At 37.9% G+C, this 26,007-nt stretch overlaps 10 protein-coding genes across 10 annotated transcripts; 5 read left to right on the forward strand and 5 right to left on the reverse strand.

Moving 5' to 3' along the window:
• Positions 1-501: 501 nt before the first annotated feature.
• On the forward strand, positions 502-1,744 carry RHIMIDRAFT_262055 (cell division/GTP binding protein). The gene is made up of 2 exons (XM_023611583.1): positions 502-927; positions 992-1,744. Exons 1-2 carry the CDS (start codon positions 541-543, stop codon positions 1,679-1,681), a joined length of 1,077 nt encoding a protein of 358 aa, XP_023463362.1. The 5' UTR covers positions 502-540; the 3' UTR covers positions 1,682-1,744.
• Positions 1,707-2,219, reverse strand: RHIMIDRAFT_309173 (uncharacterized protein; the record flags this gene model as incomplete). Its single annotated transcript, XM_023614589.1, has 1 exon — positions 1,707-2,219. One exon carries the CDS (start codon positions 2,217-2,219, stop codon positions 1,707-1,709), a length of 513 nt encoding a protein of 170 aa, XP_023463363.1.
• A 1,771-nt stretch (positions 2,220-3,990) lies between these two features.
• RHIMIDRAFT_262057 (glycoside hydrolase family 3 protein) lies at positions 3,991-6,704 on the forward strand. The gene is made up of 5 exons (XM_023611584.1): positions 3,991-4,863; positions 4,927-5,266; positions 5,317-5,410; positions 5,467-5,679; positions 5,735-6,704. The coding sequence occupies exons 1-5, from the start codon at positions 4,140-4,142 to the stop codon at positions 6,500-6,502; spliced, it is 2,139 nt and encodes a 712-aa protein (XP_023463364.1). The 5' UTR covers positions 3,991-4,139; the 3' UTR covers positions 6,503-6,704.
• Positions 6,705-10,131: 3,427 nt separating this feature from the next.
• RHIMIDRAFT_245870 (uncharacterized protein) lies at positions 10,132-10,851 on the reverse strand (the record flags this gene model as incomplete). Its single annotated transcript, XM_023610248.1, has 1 exon — positions 10,132-10,851. One exon carries the CDS (start codon positions 10,849-10,851, stop codon positions 10,132-10,134), a length of 720 nt encoding a protein of 239 aa, XP_023463365.1.
• Positions 10,852-12,351: 1,500 nt separating this feature from the next.
• RHIMIDRAFT_315232 (uncharacterized protein) lies at positions 12,352-15,340 on the reverse strand (the record flags this gene model as incomplete). Its single annotated transcript, XM_023614983.1, has 8 exons — positions 15,031-15,340; positions 14,855-14,964; positions 14,485-14,793; positions 14,115-14,431; positions 13,960-14,054; positions 13,124-13,912; positions 12,994-13,098; positions 12,352-12,938 (listed from the first exon to the last, which is right to left on the reverse strand). Exons 1-8 carry the CDS (start codon positions 15,278-15,280, stop codon positions 12,352-12,354), a joined length of 2,562 nt encoding a protein of 853 aa, XP_023463366.1. The 5' UTR covers positions 15,281-15,340.
• A 649-nt stretch (positions 15,341-15,989) lies between these two features.
• RHIMIDRAFT_44581 (elongation factor 1-alpha) lies at positions 15,990-17,618 on the reverse strand. Its single transcript, XM_023615252.1, has 3 exons — positions 17,600-17,618; positions 16,389-17,540; positions 15,990-16,323 (listed from the first exon to the last, which is right to left on the reverse strand). Exons 2-3 carry the CDS (start codon positions 17,530-17,532, stop codon positions 16,091-16,093), a joined length of 1,377 nt encoding a protein of 458 aa, XP_023463367.1. The 5' UTR covers positions 17,533-17,540; positions 17,600-17,618; the 3' UTR covers positions 15,990-16,090.
• Positions 17,619-18,644: 1,026 nt separating this feature from the next.
• RHIMIDRAFT_240336 (uncharacterized protein) lies at positions 18,645-19,219 on the forward strand (the record flags this gene model as incomplete). Its single annotated transcript, XM_023609354.1, has 3 exons — positions 18,645-18,882; positions 18,935-19,129; positions 19,185-19,219. The coding sequence occupies 3 exons, from the start codon at positions 18,645-18,647 to the stop codon at positions 19,217-19,219; spliced, it is 468 nt and encodes a 155-aa protein (XP_023463368.1).
• Positions 19,220-19,328: 109 nt separating this feature from the next.
• On the reverse strand, positions 19,329-19,917 carry RHIMIDRAFT_240337 (ubiquitin/40S ribosomal protein S27a fusion protein-like protein; the record flags this gene model as incomplete). Its single annotated transcript, XM_023609355.1, has 3 exons — positions 19,329-19,343; positions 19,398-19,750; positions 19,815-19,917. 3 exons carry the CDS (start codon positions 19,915-19,917, stop codon positions 19,329-19,331), a joined length of 471 nt encoding a protein of 156 aa, XP_023463369.1.
• A 68-nt stretch (positions 19,918-19,985) lies between these two features.
• On the forward strand, positions 19,986-22,003 carry RHIMIDRAFT_44618 (uncharacterized protein). The gene is made up of 9 exons (XM_023615253.1): positions 19,986-20,162; positions 20,223-20,306; positions 20,357-20,440; positions 20,493-20,609; positions 20,664-20,957; positions 21,005-21,134; positions 21,181-21,278; positions 21,335-21,526; positions 21,593-22,003. The coding sequence occupies exons 1-9, from the start codon at positions 20,094-20,096 to the stop codon at positions 21,860-21,862; spliced, it is 1,338 nt and encodes a 445-aa protein (XP_023463370.1). The 5' UTR covers positions 19,986-20,093; the 3' UTR covers positions 21,863-22,003.
• RHIMIDRAFT_44633 (uncharacterized protein) lies at positions 21,877-23,537 on the forward strand. The gene is made up of 2 exons (XM_023615254.1): positions 21,877-22,620; positions 22,678-23,537. Exons 1-2 carry the CDS (start codon positions 21,958-21,960, stop codon positions 23,227-23,229), a joined length of 1,215 nt encoding a protein of 404 aa, XP_023463371.1. The 5' UTR covers positions 21,877-21,957; the 3' UTR covers positions 23,230-23,537.
• Positions 23,538-26,007: the final 2,470 nt, after the last annotated feature.

Consider the following 26,007-nt stretch of genomic DNA (forward strand, 5'->3'; position numbering starts at 1 on the left):
TTTGTAACCAGGTTGGGTTGTAGATCTTGCCCAATCTCTACAGGTGCAAATTTGATTAGAACGGACGTTAACTATTACTGGAATGCTTTTAAAACAAATATACATGGATTTAATAATTCCAAGGCACAATAAACACATCCAGAAAGAAAAGCTACAGTGATTTCCATTGTTCAAATAAACCTTGCTTTAGTCGCTACTGAATATCAGATAATTTAATAAGTAATTTAGCCTTGTGTTACTGATTTTATTTGTTAACTGATGGATTTATAAACAAGTTTTTTTTTCTGGAAAGTCATCACTTCTCATGGCATTTATTAATAAAAGTATAGCAAGAGTAAATAGACAAGTTGTAATATGAAGGTAAACTTTTTATCTTTGTTATAGCTGTTGTTGTTGTACACTTATAAATTATATTACTTACACGAGGGAACAGAAAGACAGTTGATGCTACACAAACGGCCAAGGATTATAAGTTTTTTTTTTAATTCTTTTTTCTTTCTTTTTTTTTTTTTTACCTTTTTTCATTTAAACCATATTTCAATGGCACCTAGGTCCAGGAAACACACTGTTTCACATTTTAATGTGATGGTCGTTGGGCACTCAGGGGTAGGCAAGACGAGTTTTATCCGCACTCTACTGGAAACCCTCAGACTGGAAGAAGAACAACGGAAGGAAGAGACACCAACGACCAAGAAGAGAAGAGACTCATTTATGAGTGAAACATCCTTTGTGAATATCGAACCAGAAGGACCTATCGAGAAGACATTACAACCTTATACTGTATCAAGAGAAATCAATATTGACCGAGAACATGTTCTCCTGACATTGATCGATACACCTGGATTTCACCAAGAGTACTTGATCGATAAACAGCTGCATGATATCTTGAAATATATTGAACATCAGTTTGACTTGACTTTGGCCGAGGTAACTCTAGGGTTACTTTAATAAGTGCTTATTATTAAAAGGGAAAGGGGGAAACCTAAAATAGGAAACAAAAGTCAAGCGTAATCCAAAAGCAGTCGACACGCAGGTTCATTGTTGCCTTTATTTTATGGATCCCAAAAAATCATGTTTGGATGAATATGACATTCGTATCCTGACAAGATTATCAAACCGTGTCAACGTTATCCCTGTGATTGGAAAAGCAGATCAACTTACTTTGGCTCAAAAGAACCGATTGAAGCCAAGGATCATTCAAGATATCTATAACAAGATACCCATTTATGGTATGCCTACAAAAGAAGAAGAAGAGGAAGATGAGGATGAGGATGAAGAAACCAAAAAAGCAGAGACCTTGAATGACTTTATACAGCAATTCAATTACGAGGAAGAAGACCAGGATACAAAGACGATACTGGACTATCTAAAGATCATTCCGTTCACGTTTATTGCGTATGAGGATGAACCAGATACGGGTAAACCACTAGAGATCGAGGGGTTATCACTTGGCAGAGATTTTGGATGGGGAACAATCGATTGTCTAAACGATAAATATTCAGATTTCAATCAACTAAAGCATGCATTATTATTCACACATAGAAAGTTTTTACAATTAGACACCGTCGAACGATATTACGAGCAGTATCGAACTGAGAAACTGATGTTCAAGAGGGCAACCAGATTAAAGTCCTTAGACATGTCTTCACAAAAGATATTAAAAGATTTGAGCGAATTATAACTTATATATAATAAATGATTTATTATTATAAATGACTTTGTTGACCAAGTTTCTTGAGACGATCTCTGGCAATCATGATCATCTCCTGAATGCCTGTATTCAACTCTTGCTCTCGGCTCTGTCCTTCCATACGTTCCTTCAAAACAGGTATAATTTCCTTTCTTGTTCTTCCGTTCACAAACACGATAAATTTAAATCCAAACTTTTGTTCATACGCCTCGTTTAATCGTTTCAACTCTTCATTCACTTCATTATCTTCCTGGCCCTTGCCCTGTTCTCTTTGTGACATGGCAGATAGGTTCTGCTTGGGTGCCCCAATACGTGGATGTGCGTTTATCACCTCAATCCTTTCCTCCTTGTTTAGTCTTGATTGAATCTCGTCTGCTTCATTAATCAGTGCGTCATAGCTAGAATAAGGTCGCTTTTCATATAATCGTTTAGCCAAAGGAGGCGCAGTTTCAAATAGTGTATTGACCGTTTTAATAAAGTTTTCAAAATCGGCTTCGTTCAATTCTTTGATAGGTAAAAGTGTGTCCATTTTTTGATTGAAAAAGAAAAAATAAATAAAGATGGCGAGTATTTTATATACCTAAATTTTTAGAGAAAAAATATAGGATGTATATTTTTGTTCCGATCTGAGCTTCTTTTTTTTCAATGGTTGCGTGGGATGCGTCAAACTTGAAGACCAAATAATAAAAGATAAGCAATACACGCATGGCCAGTGCACATACAATAAAAATGAACAGACGATTACTTTAAAAAGAAGTTACAAATGAGATCAATTATTATATCTACAAAGAAAGAAGCAAATTTGTCACACAATGACTTTTCCAGTGAAGCTGATGAGTCTGATTGATATTCTAAAAAACACCATGGCAGCAATAACCATGATAACAATAGTCATCACAAAAATAGTCATAACAACAGCGTCCCTTAGTAACAACAATACCACACACCATACCGTCTCTGGCAGTAATGATGCTCCTATGTAATATTGGCTCTCAAATTCTCGAATAAATAGGAATATACTTTTACGACATTATTTCTTCCTTTTCTACTGTAGAGTTTATTAAAATTATATAGAATAGTTTACAACATTAAAGGATGTTCCCAATGAGAGCTATAAAAAGTTGGCAGTGACCAACCCGATTTATTCGAAATTTTAGAATTCAAATGACGCCAGCATATTCGTCAAAACTCTAAATACAGTTTTTGTTTTTGTAAAAACTAAGGCAGCACTTTCCTCTTTTTTTTCCTATGCTTCATATATTCTTCTTTTACATCTTGGGTAAATTATAAAATTATTAATAAGGAACAAAGCACGTAAGAGGGTCTTATAATCATTTAAATAAAAAATGTAATTAAGTATATAAACGAATATAAAAGTAATATCAACTAAAATACCGTGTAGCACAGAAACAAAATGAAAAAGCAGCCCTGATGTTCTCTCAAAGTAAGTATAAATAGCCATGATTCTTGTCACTCCTTGCCAAGTCGTTATTCATTCAATTACCTTTTTTTTTTTATATTATATATCCACATAATAAACAAGTCTTAACTTTTGTTTATAAAACTTCTCATCTTATTCTTTTACCCTTTCACAAAGGCATCTAGTACAAGCTTATCAATTGATTTTATACTAAGGCCTAGTGTCCACTTTTTTACACAAACCTCTGCTTAACCGCAGATCCTTGCCTTATAACAATTCAATCCCCTTAAAGCAGAACAAAATTACAGTGGAATATGCGAAGGAAACAAAGCAAATAAAAGAGAGATACCAAGGATCATGTAAAACACTTTATCACAAAGTAACTATTGACTACGAAAAAGATAGGTTGCTCGTAGAAGAAGGCGATATCCAGTCACCGGAAGAGAATAACCCCAAGAAGGAAGTCATCTATCCACCTTTGAAGCTGCTCACAGATCATCTTTATATCAGCCAAATGTCAATACTTGATATCATTAAATTGAAGAATAAAGCCTTGTTAAGAATATCCTGCTTCAATAAGAGATACTATGCTCATTAGCTAAAGACGTTGATCATACAATCAAAGAGTATGTATCCAGATGCATTGGTCCCGGTTACAGTGCATAAGCTTGGTAAGTGAAACAAATACAAGGTGCTTTTGTTGAATCATTACATGTAGCACAGCTCGTAGCAAAGCTCTGGCTCCATAAACAAATATCACGTATATGTCAAAACATATCTTTTCCTTAATTGCACAGCTTCTAAAAAGTCCCGATTTCCAGATAAGGTAATGCGTTAAGAATACATAAATCATTTGTTTATATAAAATGAAGCGATTCTCTTTTTTCAAAACCTGTTACAAATTAAAAGTTCCACATGCGTTTTCCTTTCCTTTCTAGTATTATTATCACAGTGCTACTGATTATATATGCCTGGATAAAGCCAGCTGAACACAAGGTCAACATTCGTTCTTGGGATGAAGCCTATACAATGGCAAGGGCTTTGGTTGATAAAATGTCCCTCGAACAAAAGGTCAACATTACTACTGGTATCGGTTGGGAAAAAGGTCCTTGTCTCGGTAATACTTATGCTATCAGTAACCCTGATTTCCCTTCTCTTTGCTTACAAGATGCTCCACTCGGTGTTCGATTTGCCTATAATGTAACTTCTGGCGTTGCTGGCATCAATGCTGCTGCCTCATTTGATAGGAATGCCATCTATGAACGTGGTGTCTATATGGGTCAAGAATTTCGCGGAAAGGGTGCTCATATCCAATTAGGCCCCGCAATGAATTTTATGAGATCCCCCGAAGGTGGCCGTGGTTGGGAATCAGGTGGCGAAGATCCATTCTTGACAGGTGTTCTTACCGAACAAACTGTTTTGGGTATCCAGAGTCAAGGCGTTATTGCTACTGCTAAACATTACATCTTGAACGAGCAAGAGCTTCACAGAACGACTGGATCATCTGAAGCCGATGAAAGGACTTTGCATGAAATATACCTCTGGCCCTTCGCTCGTGCTATTGAAGCAGGCGTTGGTTCTGTCATGTGTAGCTACAACCAAATCAATGGGATCTTTGCTTGTGAAAATGACTATCTCTTGAACACTGTCTTAAAGGGCGAACTTGGATTCAAGGGCTTTGTGCAATCAGATTGGTCAGCCACTATGTCTACTGTTGATTCGGCAAATCATGGCCTTGATATGACTATGCCTGGTAATACTATTTTGAATCCTTTTTAACCCGTTTTACTTAGTCTTTTCTTTTTGTATATTCTAGGTGATATCACCATGGGTTCTAGCGGCTCGTACTTTGGCAAAAACTTGACGGATGCCGTTCGCGCCAAAAAAGTTCCAGAGTCTCGCGTGACAGATATGGCCACTCGTATTGTCGCTGCTTGGTATAAGCTTGGGCAAGACAAAGGGTTTCCTGAGACTACATTAGATTCCTTCCATCTTGATAAAGCACCCTATGTCAATGTTCAATCAGATCATTACAAACTGGTCCGCACAATGGGTGCAGCCTCTACTGTGCTTTTGAAAAATAATGGAATCTTGCCATTAAGCAAGTCCATCAAGAATGTTGCCTTTGTAGGAAGCGATGCTGCGGTCAACCCAGAGTACGTTTATATTGAATGCATTCTCAAGTAGAATTAACATCACTTTTTAGTGGCATTAATGCATGTGACGATCATAGTTGCAACAAAGGTACTCTTGCTCAAGGCTGGGGGTCTGGTACTGCTTTCTTCCCATATCTCATTGATGCACGTGTTGTAGACTTGCATTTTCTATAATTATCAAACTAACTTTATCAATATAGCCTATCAGTGGCCTTAGAAACGCTTTGGGTGAAGATGTCAAGTTTACAAAGTCTTTAGATGACTGGAATCTTGACGCTGCTGCTGCTGCTGCCAAGGTTGCTGATGTTGCTTTTGTATTTTCGAGTGCTGACTCAGGAGAAGAATACAAGGTTGTGGATGGCAATGTTGGTGACCGTAACAATCTCAGCTTATGGAACAATGGCGATAACTTGGTAAGTATTTTTTATGTTTTCTGAGCCTTTCATTAAATACAATTTCTTTCCAAAGATCAAAGCTGTTGCTGATGCAAACAAGAATACTGTCGTCGTCATTCACTCTGTGGGTCCTGTTCTAATGCCTTGGATTGACCATCCCAATATTAAGGCTGTTGTTTGGCCTGGTCTTCCCGGACAAGAATCTGGTAACTCTCTTGCTGATGTTGTTACAGGCAAGGTCAATCCTTCTGGTCGTCTCCCATACACCATTGCCAAGAAAGCCTCAGACTATCCCATCAAACCAGATCCCGCTCAGAATGTTGTTTACAAAGAAAAGCTTTTGATGGGATACAAATGGTTTGATGCTCATAATGTTACCCCTCTCTTCCCATTCGGTCATGGCTTGTCGTACACCAGCTTTACTTATAGTGGCCTCACAGTCAAGGTCGATGTATTTGGAAAATCTATCAAAGTCTCTGTTACAGTAACAATCAAGAACACGGGACATCTTGATGGTGCTGAAATTCCTCAACTTTATCTCAGTTTCCCTGAAAGCGCAAATGAGCCGCCCAAGCTCCTTCGTGGTTTCGAAAAGGTGTTTATTAAGGCAGACAAAGAGGAAGAGATAAGATTTGAATTGACATCAACTGAACTAAGTATCTGGGATACTGATTCTAAGTCCTGGGTTGTTCCTTCTGGTAAATTCACTGCTCATGTTGGTGCATCAAGCCGTGACATCAGACAGTCTGCAGATTTTGTTTTGTTGCCTGGAGTCCAAAAACACACAAAAGGACCAGTTCTAGACAGACTTGTTCGTTCGATTCTAAGTTTTTTCTTGTAAATATCGATGACCTGGAAAATAGGGGCTATTTGTGTTTTTGATCTGTGAAAAAGATGAAATTTTATTTGCTGTGTAAATAAAACGTTTAACAATCTGGTAAAATTAGTCCATTGTGATATCGCCTTCATGTACAGTCTTTTCAAAAGTAAAATCACATTTTTGCAGTTTTTACAGTACAGTTTATACGAAAAAGCGACAAGTCAGCGCAACATCTCTTTCTGGAAATGGTGTACAGTGCATCCAAGTAATGTCACAGCCAATCAAAATCAATTTCATATTTTTAGAAATAAAGCCACTAGTCGTTTTGCTTAGAAATCACGTGATTCTTGGCACCCAAAAATATATAGAACGAGATTGAGTATTTTTTTTTCTTCTGGCATTTTTTCTTTTTTCAATACTTTACAATTCAACATGAATACTATATTTCTATATGAAGATGGACATGGGAATGTTATTGATGAGAATGGTGGTCCTGAGCCCATGGACTACATTGTTGATCAGAATGAATTTATTGTTGAGGATATTGCTACTCATACAGAGTACTTAAGAAATGCAGTCCCCAATGAATCTTCTCTGACTTGCCCAATGTCATTAGAAAAGCCAAAAAATGAAGATGTTCATATAACCAAAACGAGACTATGTGCGTTATACAGTCCAGGATAAAGCTAGGTTTTTCGATCTGAAGATTGAAAAATTTATGGCTGCTTCAGCTGCAGCAAAGCAGTTGGGCATTCACCCTCAAACAGCTTATAGGTGGGTTAGTCAGTATAATGCGTGTCCTGACAGTATTTTTGAGAGCTGTAAAAAGACAAGTCGTAAGTGCATCTTAACTGAAGAGCATAGATCGACTGTTGTCAACTTCATTGATGCTAATCTCTCTGCTACTGTTGTTGAAGTGACCGAGCATCTACTGAAGCAATTTCATGATCTTAAAGTATCATGCAGCACTGTTAATAACTTTATGAGATGTGAATGTAACCTTTTGTTGAAAAAAGCAGATTTTCATTCTACTGAGAGAAACAGTCCAGCAAAGATTGAGGAGTGGTACAATTGGGTTCGTAAATGAGAAAATACGGACATGAACTTCTTGACGAATTGTGTGTTTCTTGACGAGTCTGCTTTTGCTACATCAGTTATTATGTGCCAAAGAGGTATACCATTGAATACAATAAAATCTAATCAAGGTTATGCGGTCCTGAATTGGGATTAATGCATTGAACCTCAGGTTATGCTTAACATGACTATAGTTATTCTATGTTTATTGCTATAATTCTTAAGTATCCGCAACAGTAGATGTTAAAAAGTATAAATACCATTGTTTTGTTCATTGTAAATAAAGATATCATATATTTCAGTCTCACTGACTTATTGTCCTTTTCTATTCTCTTCTTATCTTATTAGTTTTTGTCCCTTACCTTTGTACTTGGCAAAACAAATATCATAAGTGTCGGCCTTGTAATTCTTCTGCTGGCACCACTCAGTGTATTTTCTCCAATAACCATCATACGCTTTGTTTGTACTAATACGAGTGGCCTTGTTTAAGTGGGCGATTAGTAAGTCGTTCATACCATCGGACTGCCTTTTGTTGTTGATAACTTCCAAGCGACTAAGCTCCAGTTGCCTTGGCTTATTTTCCCTATTATCAGATCTGCCAGGTGGTTCATTTGAAGGATCATTGGGAACCAAAACTGACTCGCCCATAGAGGTGTTGCTAGAATTGCTTCCTTTGTTCGGTCTGACTTCATCTTTTGTAGTACCTTGGGGATTAACCTCCATGGTGAGAACATGTATAAGCCCTTCCTTTTCCAATTCTGTTTGAAGGCATCTATCTTCGCAGCGAATGGATCCATTTGGTAATTCCAATATATTTTCAGCTGATGGTTGTGACTGGCCGCAAATGCGTCGATCTCCATGATTGGACCCCATTTCTTGTAGATCTGTTGAAACATCCTCTGTGGAATTGCTGTTTCGTACGTGGGCCTCTTGAGTCTGCTCAACTTGTCTGCCTTGATATTCTCTATGCCTGGAATATGTTGGTAATGTATTGTCAGGTTGTTTTGGTTGCACAGGTCTTGAATCTTGACCACCAAATCTTGAAGATCGAACGACGCGGTTCCTCCGGCCTTTGTTACGTATTTCAGTGCTGTCATGTTGTTGCTGAAAAGCTGGATGGTGATATTTTTTAATCTTTTTGCATGCATCATAATCGCGTAGTAGATCGCCGTCAGCTCTCTTACGTTTATTGATTTCTCTTTGCACTGCTGGTTCCAAAACCCTGAAGTTTCTATTAGGCTTGATGATACGCCCCATCCTACGTCTAATGCGTCTACGTATATTGTGGTCGCTGGTGTTGCTAGTGGTACCTGTTGTATAGGAAGCCCGTTCTTCTGCACCAAAAAGTTCTTCCACTATTGTATCTCCGCTTTCGACCATTGTGATATCTTGCATGTCTTGTCCCAGTTGTTGTGGTTCATCTGTAGACTCTTCGCTAAATCTCACTGGAGGTGACGAATATGTAGCAATGCTTCTCCCACTGCTGGTATCACTGCCGTCATCTTTCCTAGCAAACTGGCTATCCATCTGCAGGATCGATTCGTTACAGTTTCTACTTGTCGTAATCGTTGGAGTAACTTGGTTATTTTCGACGGTGGGAGAGAAATCGCCATACGTTTTGTATTGAAAAGAAATCCTAGGTATTCTTGGGAGGACTTCAGCTCTAATACACTCTTTTCCCTGTTTATTAGGAATCCAAGGTCCTCTAAATGTTGACACACAATCTTGACTGTTTCTACCATCTTTGATTTTGTTTTCTCCATGATACATATATCGTCCAGATAGTAAATTTATCTTATTCCTCGAGCTCTGAGGTGTTCTACTGCATATCGCATTAGTTTTGAGAACACTCTGGGTGCTACACTTAGCCCAAATGCCAGTGATGTATATTGGTATACTATACCTCCATGTTCGAAGGTTAGATCTTTCATAGAAGCCTGATGAATGGCGCCAGTACATACGCATCCTTTAGATCTATCTTGCATAAGTAGTCGTCTCTCTCTATGATGCCTCGTAGAGCTGGAACTCCCTCCATTTTGAAGTGTTGTACCTGTAAAAATTGGCTCAGTTTCGTACAATTCAGAATCGGATGTTGTTTCGTCGCCTTCTGAATAGTGAAAAAAGTTGATAAAAACTGCTTGTTCTGAGTTGATGATTTTGAATAATTCCAGCTTGGAGAAACTTTGCTACTGCTGAATCCACTGTCATCTTCTCCTCCGGTGAATGCTTGCTGGATGCTGCCTTCCATAGAACTGGTTGTTGGACAAACTGGAGCTGATAACCTTTCTCGATTACTGATAAGGGCCAATTACGTTTTGTGATCTTGCGCCAAATTGCTAGAAAATGGTGTAGTCGTCCTCCAGGAAGTATCCTATCCTGGGGGACTGAATAATGGTTGTGTGAAGAAGGAGTTGCTGATGTTACTCGATGTTGAATCGTTGAATTGGAGAGTGCTGAGACTTGTTGTTGAATCAAGGCAGCTGAGTTCATCATAGCTATTGATTGTTTGTGTTGTTGTTTTGGGACGAAACTTCGTGACTGAACTGCTGACCTCGTTGTGATCCCCTGTCTCGTCCTCAATTGGATAAAAAATTCCTTCCTCGACTTTCGTTTGAAATTAGACTCTCCACTGTCGGTTTTACTTGTTCGAGAGACATATGTCGCAAGTTGCTGTTGAAAGGAATCGGCATAGTACTGTCAAACGAAGTCTTGGTCAAAGACGTATTTTTTATCTCCCTTTGGTGAACTTTCCATGTGTTTGAGACTATAAGGAAGCTTGAGAGCTTTTGTTGTCTCCTCTCTGGCTTCATCTTCTTGAGCTTTTGCGACTTCATAGCCAAATACTGCCAATCGTCTAAGCTTTTCGACTGCTTCTGAGAAAACTTTTTCGTCTTCTTTCTGCCATCCTCGTTCCTCAACATACTGAAGTTGCTCGTAGATTTCTGTAGCCGCTCTGGCTTGAATTCTTGTGTTTTCCGTAAGACGGTAAATGGTGTTAACGAGCTGGTGAGAATCGACCTTCCACTTTTTAAGTTTTTTGACGGAATTTGGATTTGTTTCCTCTGGTGTGCTCCAGTCTTCACTGTTGTACTTAGGGACTGTTTTCTTGAATCTTTGTAAGGCTTTTTGCAGTTATGAGGGGCTGTAACCATCCAGTTTCTCTTGTATGTCTTCAGGAAGTGGAGGCCCCTGGATTCATTGTTCCAATTCTGCAAGTTGGATTTCTTTGAACCTTTGAGTGGCCCTTTCCACAAGGGCGTTAACTTGTTCTTCTGTATATAATTGTTGTCCTCCATTTGTGTTTGTAGAGGGTTGATCAGATATATAATTATTTATTAAGAAGCTGCGGTATTTAAACTGAGTTGACTATATTTGATTAAGGTGCAACAAATCTTACAGCAACATTAGGTTCAACTCTAGATATTGTATATTAGCACTGAATAGTAGCGTGGATACTACAACTTCCGTTACTTCTATGACAGCGACGACTGTGTCGTCAAAGTTGGTCCATCTACTTCCGCTCCCCACTCCACCACTATGTTAACTTTTTTTTTTTTTGCTTTGGGCTTTTAATAAAGTGGCCATTACATGAGCTCCCTGTTTCGACATTTATCCCAGCATTTGTAAGAATGCGAAACGAAACCTTTGAAATGACTTTTTTCCGCACTTTTGTAAGCTTCTGTAATTCTTTTTGACAGGGTATCTTCCTGCAAAAACCGATGACGCTTAACTTTACTCTTTATTACTGCCCAGAATTGTTCTATTGGGTTGAGTTCAGGAGAGTAAGTGGGAAGATACACACATTTGCATCCTCGATACTCAATGTACTTCCTTATGTTTTCATGCGTATGAATGGGCGCATTATCCATGGCTATATAATGACCTTTCATATGTGAGTGCTTATCCATTTCATCAAGAGTCATTTTTAAGAGAGTGATATAGTGGCCTGTTACGGTACCTGAGCTTATACATCCTTCAGCATTTCTTTTCTTAGCAGCTCTTGGTTTTTTTACGCCAACGGTAATCAAACCCGAGGCAGAGATTGCGCCCAATATGGACGTCGTGTTTGCTCTCGTGGTAGGTCTACTAACAATAGCGCGAGCATCTTTTTTCGACCAAGCTCGTGAGCGTTTCATATTTATATCAAAAGCAGACTCGTCAAGAAATTCATGTCCGTATTTTCTCATTTACGAACCCAATTGTACCACTCCTCAATCTTTGCTGGACTGTTTCTCTCAGTATAATGAAAATCTGCTTTTTTCAACAAAAGGTTACATTCACGTCTCATAAAGTTATTAACAGTGCTGCATGATACTTTAAGATCATGAAATTGCTTCAGTAGATGCTCGGTCACTTCAACAACAGTAGCAGAGAGATTAGCATCAATGAAGTTGACAACAGTCGATCTATGCTCTCCAGTGTTATAGGGTGGAAGTGAACACCAATATTCATAGAGGATTTTGTTCTAGAAAAAATATACAACAATTGGTAAAAACTGAGAATTTCCTTATTTGTATTTGACAGGAACCCCGCATTTTTGTCTAAAACGGAAACTGTGCCTTGTCCTTCAAGATAAAGGAATTGTATATTGTTTCAATCGAAACTATTATTTTTTTCTCTGTCAAACAAACAACAGGTTCAGAAATGAAGATAATTCCGTCAAATACAGGTTAGATAAGATTATTATTTGGTTAAAGAATATTTTGTTTTTTACGAAAGATTGGTTATTCCAATATAATATTTATTTATTTGAATAATGACTTAAGAGCTTAGCTAGTTTTTCTGCTCTTGGTGGATTAACGCTTTTTCTGCTTGCTCTGTGATGGTTCTAGCGCTGCTGTCTCTTTTAAATCCCTCGCTGCTTGTCTTCTTTTTCGTCCTTTGGCTCTATTTTCTTCTCTTTTATCTATAAGATCTTGAATTTCGTTCTGTGACATAGTATAGCCAATGTTATCCTCGATGACTTGAACCATTTCCTGTATAGCCTGTTCATGAGACTTATCTTTGACGCCAGCTTCAGTTAAATGCTTAGTTAAATGCTTCTTTACTGCTGTTTCTTTAATATTCTTGAAATCACAACCCAAGAAGCCACATTGGTAGGCTGTATTTGTTGGAACTGGCTGGAATTCACGTAAGAATACAGCAGTGTTAGTGTGCATACCAACCCGATGTGAACTGGCGGGCAGCTCCCAAGTAGTAGATGCTTGTGACATATATAAATGAGCAGCAAGTTGTTTCAAAGTTGGATACACGACCGATGTATTAATACCTTGTTGTTCACATAACATACATGGACGACTTGTGTAAAAACGGTCCTTTCCTCTAAGTAAATTTTGGATATCCAAACATCTCAGTTGTTGAAGTATAGATACACAGCTTGCTCCTAAATATATCTAGTGTTAATGATGTGAATATTTATTACGCAGTGATCTTCATACCTGGGATGGCTACCACCGCAGCTTCACTAGATTCAGGAGGGTTTATATGGTCATCGGTTGCATATTCCTGCATTTGGTTTTCTTCAAAAACCAAATATTCATTATCTAAACATTCGTTTTAGTTTGATACTTTTTGGATCAACTGTTTCAACAGTTATACCGTGTTCATGTTCTTCAAATTCTTCGTCATAGTCAACATCTGCCGTAGTGTCACTGTAATGATTACTATTCTTGTCAGTGGTCTTTGGATCTTGATATGATCCTATTTCCTCAACCAATGCAATGTCACTAGGAATTTGCTTCTCAAAAGCTTCATCTTCAGCTAAAAGTTCTTCTTGAGAATTAATGAGTGGTACACCATACTTTCGTAGTAGCTCTGTCTCATCTAAAGCTACATTACCATCTTGATCAACTTGTATGTGCTCTTCTAATTCACCAAAGATTTTTTCATGTTTCGCTTTCAGCGCACGCAGCGTCAAGTACCTTTTTCTTCGCTTTACTTGATCATAGAATTTTCTAAGAATGTTGAGCTCTTCTTTTTCCCAGTATGATTTCTGTTTCTTTCCGTATTTTTGCTCTCTTTCATACACATAAACTTCACGTTTGTTTTTCAGCGCTATGAGTGTTTCGTCTTGAAGTACATAACACTGGATTTCAGTAGGAGTTAAGTTATATCTTTTGATATCCGCGATGTGGAATGCATGTGGTTTTAGCAACACACTCATCGTTGAGGCTTGAGTAGCTTCACCGGTATGTACTAATGTTGTCAGATCTAACCGCTCAAAATCACCAGCATAGCTCTTTTTGAGAGTATGGCTGTAAGGATTATGGCCTATTAAACTAGATGCAGGTTGCGCGGACAAGTTATCATTCATTTGCTGTGCAAAATTTCTTCGAAATGAGTAGAGAGTTCCTTTTGCTAAATAAGAGAAATATTAGCATTGAAAGCTAATAAAATCTTTTGACGTTGAAACTTGCGATTTAATCCTGAGCTTCGAATAACTCTTGCGAAAGTATGGGTTACTGCATCTGTACTCCATGGAGTTTTTTCGGACACACCACTAAAAAACATGCAAATTTGATACATTAGAAATAGAACAATGTACGATTATGTAGCTTACTATGAGTGGTTTACGAAAACAGGTTGCTCTTTTTGTTCATCTTTTATCTTTAACAATGCTTGATTTCCAGACCACCATTGCTCAAAACTGTCATAAGCGGCGACTTGGCGTCTAAATGCAAGGGCAACGATCATGAGTGTGGCATCCAGATGAACATCGTATTGCTTATTAGGATCTAAAAAAGACTTGAGTGTCTTTTTACTGATTCGCTTAGCTTCAGAAAAGAATCTATTGCGACCCTTCAAATGCGGGATAGTGATTTGTAAAATGATCTGATAACCTCGTCTATCTTGACCTTCTCGCCATAACTGAATATGCTATTACAATTTATTAGAAATTAAATTAAAATCAATAAAATGAGTATAATCACCTTCCATTTCAGATATTCAGGATTTTCGATTCTAGCATCAGCTACCAATGAGCTAGGACGTGCACCAGTAAAACAAATGAGTAATGTGAGAACAGCAATTTGTAAGTGAAAGGTCAAGTAGTTCAAATATCTATCTTGATCAGTTCGAAGAACATGTCTAGAGATGATAAGTGCTTCTGGTAGACCGAAGATTGCCTGGTCCTTTCCTTTACGGCCTAGTTGTCCGACTTGAGAAAGCTCATACATATAATTTCTCAGTTTGTTCATCTCTTCTACAGAGAGCTTGAGTGATCTATCTTTTCTACCTGCCTGAAATTTTAAAACTGTTAGTAATGTTGTCAGCCCAGTAATTTATTTAAAATACTCTTACCACGACATTGAGACAAGCTATTTCACGGATTACCTTTCCTAGCTGTAAGACTTTCTCAACTCTACCGACACCAAACATCGCACGAAAAAATATGTAGTCATTGACCATATCTATTTATTTGGAAAGAAAATACAAGTAAGTCGATGTTGACATGTATAAAGTTTAACAAAAAATACTGTAATTGAATCCTTCTTTAGTCCAGGCTATTACAGGCACTTCCCGATCTTCATTGTACGTTTCAATGTATTCCATATATTGCTTTTCGATATCTTGGTATTGTACAATCGTTCGAGGAGCAAGCAATCCCGAGGCAGATGGAGTAGCGGCAATAATTCCCTGAACTTCTGCTTGTTTCTGCTTCATCAGTTTAAACTTCTCACGAGGAGATACGTGTTTCAATACGCTAGGATCTATTGGTACAGACATTTATCCGTTTCAATAAAAGTATAACAAGAGATTAAACGACATAATTTTAGAATCTCTTTTTATACATAAACAACTTTTGCTTTGTTGTCTGATCTTTTAATTTCATTGTATTAGTACGGCCAATTAAATTATTAAAAAGTGTATTATTTTTTAAATATTGTGAGGAAATGAGTCTTTGTCATATAAATATACGTTTGCTCTAGTTAAAGTAATTCTTGTCTACGTAGTCAGATATTTGCATTTCATGGAATGTACTTGTACAAAAAATAACAAATATATTATGGTTTTATACTTTAATAGTAACTTTCTGCTATCACTTACATTCTGGCTCGCAATTTACTGATTATTATGATAGAAAGATCTTGCATCCAATAAAGTTAGTGGCTTCAACAATTACATGCAAAGCCGCTTGAGGCATATTATTGTTGATCAGAACACTTTAAATCTGTCAACCTCAGATTCCTTATCGGCATTGGTGATAAAGTGACTTCCCTTAGATAAAAATGGCAACGGGAGTAGTAATTAATACAATGACATGCAGAAAATTAAAAAGGTATAGAAATCAAAAGAACCGATATCAACAGACAACACACATGTCTTTCAATGAAACCATTACTACTCGTTTACTCTCCTGTAACGTAATGAATATGTATCACAAAGGATGAATTGAACCTAAAGTCATCATTAATATAAACCTAAAGCTGATTAGCAACATTAGTAACTTCCCAATTCTAATGGAATTTAACTGATGAAAATGTTTTTATTTAAACAAAAATGCGATCCACTTTTACTTCATTGATAAGAAATAGCTTATTTCTTACCGGCCTTGGCAGCAGACTTGGTGGTCTTACCAGCCTTGTCAACCTTTTCAACGGCCTTAATGACACCAACAGCAACGGTTTGACGCATGTCACGGACAGCGAAACGACCAAGAGGAGGATAGTCAGTATAAGCTTCAACACACATGGGCTTGGTGGGGATCATCTTGACGATGGCAGAGTCACCGGACTTAACGAATTTAGGTGCATCTTCGAGCTTCTTACCTACACGTACCCCAAAATACACCCATTAATAATGCAATTTGATTGGCTCAAATGTTTTTACTTACCGGAACGACGATCGATCTTTTCAATCAATTCAGAGAATTTACAGGCGATGTGAGCAGTGTGACAATCCAAGACAGGAGCGTAACCAGCACCAATTTGACCAGGGTGGTTCAAGATGATAACTTGAGCAGTGAAAGAGCCAGATTCCTTAGCGGGATCGTTCTTGGAGTCAGAGCAGACGTTACCACGGCGGATATCCTTGACGGAAACGTTCTTGACGTTGAAACCGACGTTGTCACCGGGGAGACCTTCAGCGAGGGTTTCGTGGTGCATTTCGACGGACTTAACTTCAGTGGTGACGTTAGCGGGGGCGAAGGTGACAACCATACCGGCCTTGATGACACCAGTTTCGACACGACCGACGGGGACAGTACCGATACCACCGATCTTGTAAACATCTTGAAGAGGAAGACGGAGAGGCTTGTCAACAGGACGGGTAGGAGGGTCAATGTTGTCGATAGCTTCCAAGAGAGTCTTACCAGTCTTGTTACCAGCCTTGGTTTCCTTGGTCCATCCCTTGAACCAGGGCATGTTGTTGGATTCTTCCAACATGTTGTCACCGTGCCAACCGGAGATGGGGACGAAAGGAACAGACTTGGGGTTGTAACCAATCTTCTTGATGAAGGAGGAAACTTCCTTGACGATTTCGTTGTAACGAGCTTCGGACCACTTGGTGGTATCCATCTTGTTAATGGCAACGATCAATTGACGGACACCGAGGGTGAAAGCCAAAAGAGCGTGTTCACGGGTTTGACCGTCCTTGGAGATACCAGCTTCGAATTCACCAGTACCGGCAGCGATAATAAGGATACCACAATCAGCTTGAGAGGTACCAGTAATCATGTTCTTGATGAAATCACGGTGACCGGGAGCATCAATAACGGTGACGTTGTACTTGGGGGTTTCGAACTTCCAGAGAGCAATATCAATGGTGATACCACGTTCACGTTCAGCCTTGAGCTTGTCAAGAACCCAAGCGTACTTGAAGGAACCCTTACCGAGTTCGGCGGCTTCCTTTTCGAACTTTTCAATGGTACGCTTATCAATACCACCACACTTGTAAATCAAGTGACCAGTGGTAGTAGATTTACCGGAATCGACGTGACCAATAACGACAACGTTAACGTGAGTCTTTTCTTTACCCATGGTGAATACTATATGGATGGTTTGTTAGGATGGATGGATGGATGCATGGATGGATGAATGACTTTACCTTTTTGTTAAAGGGGAAGGAGAGAGAAAAATTAGGTTACGCTCGCTGGAAGGTTCTAAAATGAAAATTCTACAAGCCACATATATTATTTCAAATGCCGACTTTCACGTTTTAACAGTCATATATGATTTGTTGCATATTGATATGTTATGATAAGGCAGAGGATATGATCTGCTTAGTTTTAACTAATTATATAATATATATAGCTTTAATAAAGGTCAAAGCACCGCAACCCTTAGTTAGATATCTTATATTGGGATAACACTGTTTATTCAATAGCAGAGAAACATCCTACTTTAACTAATAAAATAAGCTCGGCTGAAGAATCAGATTCGTTTGAATATCGTTTTATCTCTTTATCTTACAAAAATTCAATGATTCACAACAATCGATTCATAAGATAGGTGTATCGCTTTTATGCAGTAAGCATGATTGTTTGTCCTACGCACATCCTTGCTTATACTACTTCTTTTTCCTATCTCTTGACAAGAATCATATGATGAACTAAAGTGGCATAAGCTCCACTGTTTGAAGAAAGCTGTGCTTTGAACATACAGCTAAAAAAAATCCAAGACTTTACAGATGGTAGTAATGTCATTCTAATAAATCGCCATGAATATGGTCAGTAACTTTCTTTTCTTTGAAAGTTATTACCAGATTAATGAAAATAACGGTCTAAAGACAGTTCTTTATCAATTCAAAACAAAATACACCGAGCCAAGTCGAGCGAGAGTAAATAAATAAACTATACTGATTTATGCAATATTGAACCTCACTTTTGTGGATGTATAACGCTGGATATATATCTGTATGTAGCGTTTCTATTTATAATGTTGGCCTTTTGTAAACAGTACTAGAACTCTATGTTTAAAGAGACAAAAGAGGATAGACAACAAAAGCTGTATGATGATGAGCCTTTTGTTTCTCTTTAGAATTGTACGCCCTTAAATAGACGTAAAAATATCATGCTATTGGCTCTAATTCGGCAGCAACTAAAAAAAATAAAAATCCTCACTTTTTCTTTTTTATTCTTTTTTATAGTATAATGAGTAGACCGATAGAGATGACTAGAGTGCGTGAAGAGACACCTGCAGCCAACCACGGCTCGAGGACTTTGACAGTTAATGAAACACATGAGGAACAGACTGAACCCGACAATGACAATGCTGAACCAGTGGGCGTCTTACGACTCACGGGTGATATGTCCTCAAGACGACCAAGAAGTATTCGCTGGGATGAAAGTGTTGTTGATAATGAACACATGAATAAAAAGAAAACAAAAAGTAAACCTTTATAATCATATGCAACTACATACAAACTGACATGTATATCTAGTTTGCTGTATTTATCATAAGCCGCATGTTGTTGGAGAATCAGATACAGAGAGCAGTAGCAGTGATGATGATAATAGCAGTAGTGATAGTGATGACGATCGAGCTAGACACTCCAACAACTGTAATCATAGACGAAAAAAGAAGAATCCTAGAGAAGTGAGTCCTAATGCTTATGAGAGGCAACCTGTTTACAAAGGTAACACGATACATTACATACTATATAACTGTATTGATGAACAAATGAACTATAGATCGCCCACAGCCGTCCTCAAGCAGCAAGTCATGAAACAACTATTCATGTTATAAAAGGGACACAAAACACACAATTAAAGGGCACGATTATTGTTTTCTACTATGTCATTTTTTTATTTTTAGATTTTAAACTTAAATGTCATTTAAGCTTGTTGATCCTATTCATTATGAGTTAGACATATGCACATCAATAGCAGTTATCATTTGTTTACCTTTTGGAAGACATAAGTCAAGTGGCATTTACCACAGTATTGACGGTCCTTGTGCTTAGCCATGAAGACACCAGCACCACAGGTGGCGTTGGGACATTCACGACGAAGACGAGTGATCTTGCCAGATTCATCGACCTTGTAGTACTTCAAGATAGCCATCTTGACCTTCTTGCGCTTGTGCTTGATCTTCTTGGGGGTAGTGTAGGTCTTCTTCTTTCTCTTCTTACCACCACCGAGGAGTTCAGCGTTCAAGTGAAGAGTAGAGTTGTCCTGGACACCGTAGGCAGAGAGGGCTTCAGAGTCTTGGAGAGACTTACCGGCGAAGGAGAGACATTGGAAAGAAGCATCAATGCCTGGAGTCGTGTCGTGTCATTAACACATTGCTATTTTTTTTTCTTTGCTTTTTCTCGGTCATACCTTCACGAGCGGCAATCATAGCCTTGACATTTTCAATGGAAGCAGAGGGAGCGACCTCGAAAGCGAGGGTGTTGCCGGCAAGGGACTTGACGAAAAGTTGCATTGCTGAACGGAAAGAGAAGGAGCCATCAAGAAACGGCCTTGAAAGGCTTTTTTAAAAAATTTGCTGGACTGAGATTGAATATAGCAGTCGTGCCTGTGAGTGGCTTGGAAGCTTTTAAAATCAGTTCTCAGCTTCATGCGTTGTGGTACTTTTTCTTGTGTGTGCGCGTAAAGTCCATGTTTGAACAGCCAACATCCAGAATTTATGACCTATCTTTGATAGATGCAGAAGATGAGTTTGAGCTTGTAAGATATTGACGTCATAATTACTTTAGAAAAAGTATATAACTTCTTTTTTTATTCAAGGAACTTTCAAGGCTTTATGCAAAATATCAAGAGGCAGCAAAAAACAAGTCAGAAATTGAAATTCACAACTATCTTCAGGACAAGGTAATGCTTGGTCTCGAAAACATATACATATTTATGACAACATTCAATAGGCTTCACAAAACAAAAGAGAATATAACGAGGTCGTTTCTGCTTTACTATATGGCGTTTTAACCGAACCGGGGAATGCTCGCAGTGTATGGCTTTAGTCATTCTTAAAAAAGCAAAGTCTAATGTATATGCATCTAGTTCTTTCAGTCCATCAGCTTTGTCAACAGAGATAACTTTTCAGTCCTTGTGAATAGACTTCAGGTGCTTTGTATTTCGATAAAATTTCAACAAGTCAAGCTCGCTGTGCGAGAACAGGTAAGCTCATTAACCTTCTCTTTCTTCTTCTTCTTGCTGACTCTTGAAACCAAGATATTTTGGCTCATTAGCGAATTGACTAGCTTAAACGTACAAATTATCGACACACTCTATTTATGCTTGCTTAGACAGATAAAAGGAGGAGACACAAGTCAGCGAAATGTGTTATTGTGTGAACAGATTTTGAAATTATGCGAAGCTCACAAGTCATGGTTAGATGTGAATCCTAGAGTGATTGCGACATTTGTCTATACTTATTTACGTGTTATTGCTGACCATAAGCCAATGGCATTTCATTCTATTCAACAGCGTGAAATTCGATTTGTGATAGCATTACTACGTGAAAAAGTAGGATGGATATGGTTACAGTGATTGTATTAACACCTTCTTTAAAGTGGATAGTATGTGTACCTATTGGCAGAGATCTGGCAAGAGTGTTGCATGATCTAGCATCCATACCCGAGTTTGGACAGCTTTGGGAAGATATATTGAAGCAACCACAGAAACTATCGCCGAGATTTAAAGGTTTGGAATATACTTGTTCAATGACATTTGAATAACAAAATAATAGGGATTGATATGCTATTATTGCAGCCTACACCTAAAGAATTTCTACGGTGTCGGCTTACTCCTGATATGGAACACAAATTACTTTATATAGTGCAAAATGTAAAAAAAAAAAAAAAAAGATAAAAGAAAGAGATGGACTCATGTATGTTTAATAGTTAAAAATCAACATGTATCAACGAAATTTGAATTGGTTCATTCAGAGGTTCTTATCCACAGCTGAAATGGAGCCTAATTATGTTGATGTAATTCGATATCTCGTTGCTGGCTGGTATCCTTCAAATCAGATATTACAGAGTGATATTGTGCCCAGATATGTAGTCATTGGAAGCTTGATTCGCTCTGTAAAGGTAAAAAGGAAAACAACCAGATATCTTCAATCTTTGCTTAATTTTTTTTTTCTAAAAAAAAAAAAGAGCAATGTAGTAGCAGCAAATATTAAGCTGGCCCTTATTTACGATTGGCTGTTCTTTACATCTAATGACAATATCATGTTTATTGAACCCGCCATGCTGTTGATGGAACGATCGGCTGAGAGATACCCTTATATTACGGCTATGTTGATGGAATTCTTAAAGTATGCCGTAGACGAGTATTATCCACCTATGAAAGAGTACATGTCAAAGTGTGTATCATGTGGGATGAAAGTGATGCTTTCCAAAGGTGTTATCAGGTTAGAGTCATGACATCAATATATGTGTGCTGTAGATATTGACTATTTTATAGGAGCTTATTACCTCTTTATAAATGTCCAACACTTGATCCCGTTACTAGAGACAACATGAAAATACTGTTCCCAGAGTTCTTGATAGAGGATCCATCTGCTCCGATCGTGCCTATGCCCAAACCAGCTGTTCCTCAACCAGCACAGGCAACAACGCCAGGGTCAGAAAGTAAAAGGCTAGAGCACAAAGAGGAAGAAGAAAGTGTACGTCATGCAGTAGCTATAGAAAATGATGCGGATGTAGATGAGTTCTTGTATGGGGAGTCTGAGAGTAAGAATACGACTCCAAAGCAAGATACGTTGCCAGAAGTTGGTGTTGAAGATGAGCCAATGGAAGACGCTCCTGAGACTACAGTTGAAGATTATGCAGAAACTACAAAAACGGAAAATAATGAGCTTGATACGAAATCAACACGAGAAGAAAACCTTGAAAGCCAGATGGAGAGCATGCAAGAAGCTGAAGAAGAAAAAGAAGAAGAAGAAGAAGAGGAGGAGGAGGAGGAGGAAAAAGAAGAAGAAGAAGAAGAGGTAGTGAATGTAGACGAAGGACTACAATCAGATCAATCTTATTGGATCTTCGGAGACTCACTAAAACGATTCAAGGATGCTTGCTCTAACTTAATAAACGCTCAAAAGAGTGATGACGAAGAAGAATACACTTTACAGCTGGTCATTGCCAAACGCAGCATAAAAGATATCGTTGCCGTATTTCTTAAGATGGTAAAAAGATAGCTATAATAGAAAAAAAAAAAAAACAAACTAACTCCTGTTATAAAGGCAATTCCTACAGAAGTACTTGTACCGACTATTAGTCCATTTATTCGCAATATGGTATTTCTTAACCGATATCCTCCTACGTTTGTAAAAGAATCAGAAGATACAAAATACACAGTATCAGAAGATGTTATCTTGTCAGATATATCCAAAGACGTATTTGATTTCCTTATGACTATGTTTTGGAACTTGAAGGATAAAGAAGCTGAAAGTGAAAAGATGGTCAAATTACTGAGCTGTATTGCACAAGGGGCAAAAAGCAAAAAGAAAAAGCACCTTATAGGCATGCGATGGTGGTCATTTATATCTAAACAGATTGAGCGTGATGAAGACGAGAATAGACCTGATGAATGGTTTCCAGATATTGTGTCTCATTATGAAACGTATGTGATGCATGTATATACAATAGAAAAATCAACCGAAGATGTAGTCAGTTTTCTTGGAAAGTGCTTGACTAGTGATTTACAAGTAAGGGAGTTATACTCTAGAGTCTACTTTTTGCTAACCTTCTTGTTTGCTATAGTCACTCGCTGCACAAAATGTGATAGACTTTAATAACCTTATACCACTGTTATACCGATATTTACCAAATGTTCTAATTGGTAATTTAGAAGTACTAAAACTGACATTGATGATGCTTTTGCCAAGTCGAGTAAGTATGATATTCAATAGATTGAGTCAAGGAACTAACTTGAAATAGATGGGACAAATGGTGTGTGATCTACACTGTGGGACTTTACAAATGTTTGGCGAACATATTGATCCAATATTTGTAGAGACTTCTCTAGCAGTTTCGTGTTATGAGACAATGTGCTTCTGGCAGTTATTAGCAGCAGAACTTCAAGGGAAAACAAAATTAGTGAGGAATTTCTTTGCTCAAGCAAAAGTAGTTGATCTTCTAAAAACACAATGTAAGTTGTAAATAATCCATATCCAGTTGCTCTGTTATTTATCGAAACATAAAGTCAAGAATGAGATAGTGCCATACATATCTACTATCGTCACTTCAGTAAACCCAACAGAGGACTTACTTTACAATATCATCTCAATAGCATCACCGGGCGATAGAAAGCATGCAATACAAACCCAATTTATAATAGCTTCTTTGCAACATTGGTCTACAGTCTTAAATGATACCTTTACAGAAACCTTACTTGAGACTATTAATGGAATGGTTGACCAGATAGAAAACGAAGGAGATACCAAGAACACAGCTGCTGAAAGTTTGATACATACGCTTATATTATGGTGGAATCAAAAACTAATGCCAGGTTTGTATATACGATGTATAAAGAAGAATATGAAGCTTATTATAATATAGAATCTGTCAAATTAAATAAACGACTACTGTCAGATGCAGCAAAGTTAGCAGGACAGATAGGTATCTCATGTCCCAAAGAATGGAGCCAAGGTAAGAATAAGAAGAAACTGATTGGGCATTAAAGTGACAGTTATGCTATAGAAATACGAAGAGTAAAGAAAAGACCTCTATTTCTAGATTCTGACGAAGAATAAGATCTTACTTTACTGCTTAATACACACTTTTGTAAATAATAAATTTCTACAGCCACACCGAACTAGTATTCGTACTATACAAAAATTTAGTAAAATTATCAGACATCTTTACCTGTAGCAACCTTTACCCAGAAGGGAAACCGTGTTCATTATGGCGATTTTAAAAAACATTTAATTCTTTCTATACTTGGAAGGTCGACCTCTTCTATCTCAAATCGAAAGAGAGAGGGACAGCATGTTCTTACAAACGTTGAAATCTCGTTGCCATAATGTCTTGCAGGTGTTACAAACCAGGACACTACAGTCTTTCAATTCAGACATTCTTGCAAGAGGATCGTCACTACAAGCATTGTAAACTTTTGAAGTTTTGTATTCATCAATTGTAACGGCGATGAGATCTCCAGCTGCTTTTCTTCTTTTTAACGCTCGCCAAAAGACGCAGTAACACCGCACCTGTTTCCCTTCAGCTTTGTCAAGTCTTTTCCAAACGTCCTCACACCAAAAACTACGAGAGGCGCTTTCTCTCTTTCTATTTGGAACTTTGTGGGCTCCCACTTTTGGCTTCTTTAAAACAATAATTAGATAAGGCTTAATTATCAAAGCTAAAATTGATTACATACTTATTTTTGGCAACTTGGTTCTTTTTTTCTTGCTTCTTATTATACTTGGTACAGTCAGGCTTATGGAAATTGGCATACGCTGGAGATTAGACTGACTGCCTGGTGGCAAACCTCGACCATGTCCTAAGCACCCAACGCAACAGCTATCTAAAAATCACGCTATTAATTGCCTTGATATGCATCGACGTCTGTTCACGCCTGAAACAATACGGGATCCATTGTCATTCCTTCTAAATATGCTTCCTTTACGCCCTTCGGTTCCCCCAAACCTAGCCCTCACCTGGTCTCAGCGATGGCCGACTATATGCTCCCTACTACATGAATTAGATCAGTTACACCATAACAGATTGATCCCTACTAAGCATCTTCATGGTCAAAAGTTTCTTGTGTGGTTAAAGCAATTCATTTAACCTTTCATCAATAACCCTACTCATTAATTTTTCATTTACATTTTTTACCCTTGTACCCATTAGGGTTTTTTCGCTACCATCCACTTCCAAACGGATTGAACGGGTCCGGGCGGACGTTTATTTTATTATTTTATTTTTGCGCTCATTTGGACCATCAATAAAATATCATATTTAAACATTATTTTTGGCACAACTTTCCAATTAAAATTACCATAGCTTCCCAATTAAAGTTGGCTGGGATATCACTGTTGGTTGATCCTAAAATAAAGTCGTGTTGTGTCATGTGCCTCGTTTGTTTTTAGTTGTCGCTTACAATGAAGGTATACCTAGATTTCGTATCCTTTTTAATATTTTATACTGAGTTTGAATAAAACACTTGTATATATCTAAACCCTGTTGGAGGGAACCGTGTTCTCGACGGCGATTTCTCTAATGAAAACCGAGGGTCTTCCTTCACCTCTCCAAATGGCCCAAGAGATATTGAGCATGTTTTTACTTGCATTTGTATCTCTGTTCCACAGTATATTGCAGATTTTGCAATCTAATATACTGTGGGACTTTTTAACATTCGAGAGCTTCTTTTGTTCTAGTCCCTTCTGTTTACAGTTATTGCAAACCCAAATAGCTGATGAAACAAAACCGTCATTAAATAACATTGACTTTATCAGTCTGATTTCATAAGAATACCTTCGACGTTCGGAACTCATTTATGCCCACCAGGACATTCTTGTACTGCCTTGATCTCTGGAGGAGTTCCTTCTGTAGTATCCCCGTGACGCCGCTAACAT

Source organism: Rhizopus microsporus (assembly GCF_002708625.1).
Source record: "Rhizopus microsporus ATCC 52813 unplaced genomic scaffold scaffold_16, whole genome shotgun sequence".
NCBI classification, from domain to species: domain Eukaryota; kingdom Fungi; phylum Mucoromycota; class Mucoromycetes; order Mucorales; family Rhizopodaceae; genus Rhizopus; species Rhizopus microsporus.

Excerpts from the sequence above, each read along its gene's own strand:
- RHIMIDRAFT_262055 (XM_023611583.1), top strand. The coding sequence starts at position 541 with ATGGCACCTAGGTCCAGGAAACACACTGTTTCACATTTTAATGTGATG. Across the intron at positions 928-991 it reads TTGACTTGACTTTGGCCGAG|GAAACAAAAGTCAAGCGTAA; the intron begins GTAACTCTAGGG and ends AACCTAAAATAG.
- RHIMIDRAFT_262057 (XM_023611584.1), top strand. The coding sequence starts at position 4,140 with ATGGCAAGGGCTTTGGTTGATAAAATGTCCCTCGAACAAAAGGTCAAC. Across the intron at positions 5,411-5,466 it reads TCTTCCCATATCTCATTGAT|CCTATCAGTGGCCTTAGAAA; the intron begins GCACGTGTTGTA and ends TTATCAATATAG. Across the intron at positions 5,680-5,734 it reads GGAACAATGGCGATAACTTG|ATCAAAGCTGTTGCTGATGC; the intron begins GTAAGTATTTTT and ends TTCTTTCCAAAG.
- RHIMIDRAFT_44581 (XM_023615252.1), bottom strand. The coding sequence starts at position 17,532 with ATGGGTAAAGAAAAGACTCACGTTAACGTTGTCGTTATTGGTCACGTC. Across the intron at positions 16,324-16,388 it reads AAAGATCGATCGTCGTTCCG|GTAAGAAGCTCGAAGATGCA; the intron begins GTAAGTAAAAAC and ends GGGTACGTGTAG.
- RHIMIDRAFT_44618 (XM_023615253.1), top strand. The coding sequence starts at position 20,094 with ATGTTTGAACAGCCAACATCCAGAATTTATGACCTATCTTTGATAGAT. Across the intron at positions 21,135-21,180 it reads ACTATCGCCGAGATTTAAAG|GGATTGATATGCTATTATTG; the intron begins GTTTGGAATATA and ends ACAAAATAATAG. Across the intron at positions 21,527-21,592 it reads GCTTGATTCGCTCTGTAAAG|AGCAATGTAGTAGCAGCAAA; the intron begins GTAAAAAGGAAA and ends AAAAAAAAAAAG.
- RHIMIDRAFT_44633 (XM_023615254.1), top strand. The coding sequence starts at position 21,958 with ATGAAAATACTGTTCCCAGAGTTCTTGATAGAGGATCCATCTGCTCCG. Across the intron at positions 22,621-22,677 it reads TTGCCGTATTTCTTAAGATG|GCAATTCCTACAGAAGTACT; the intron begins GTAAAAAGATAG and ends CCTGTTATAAAG.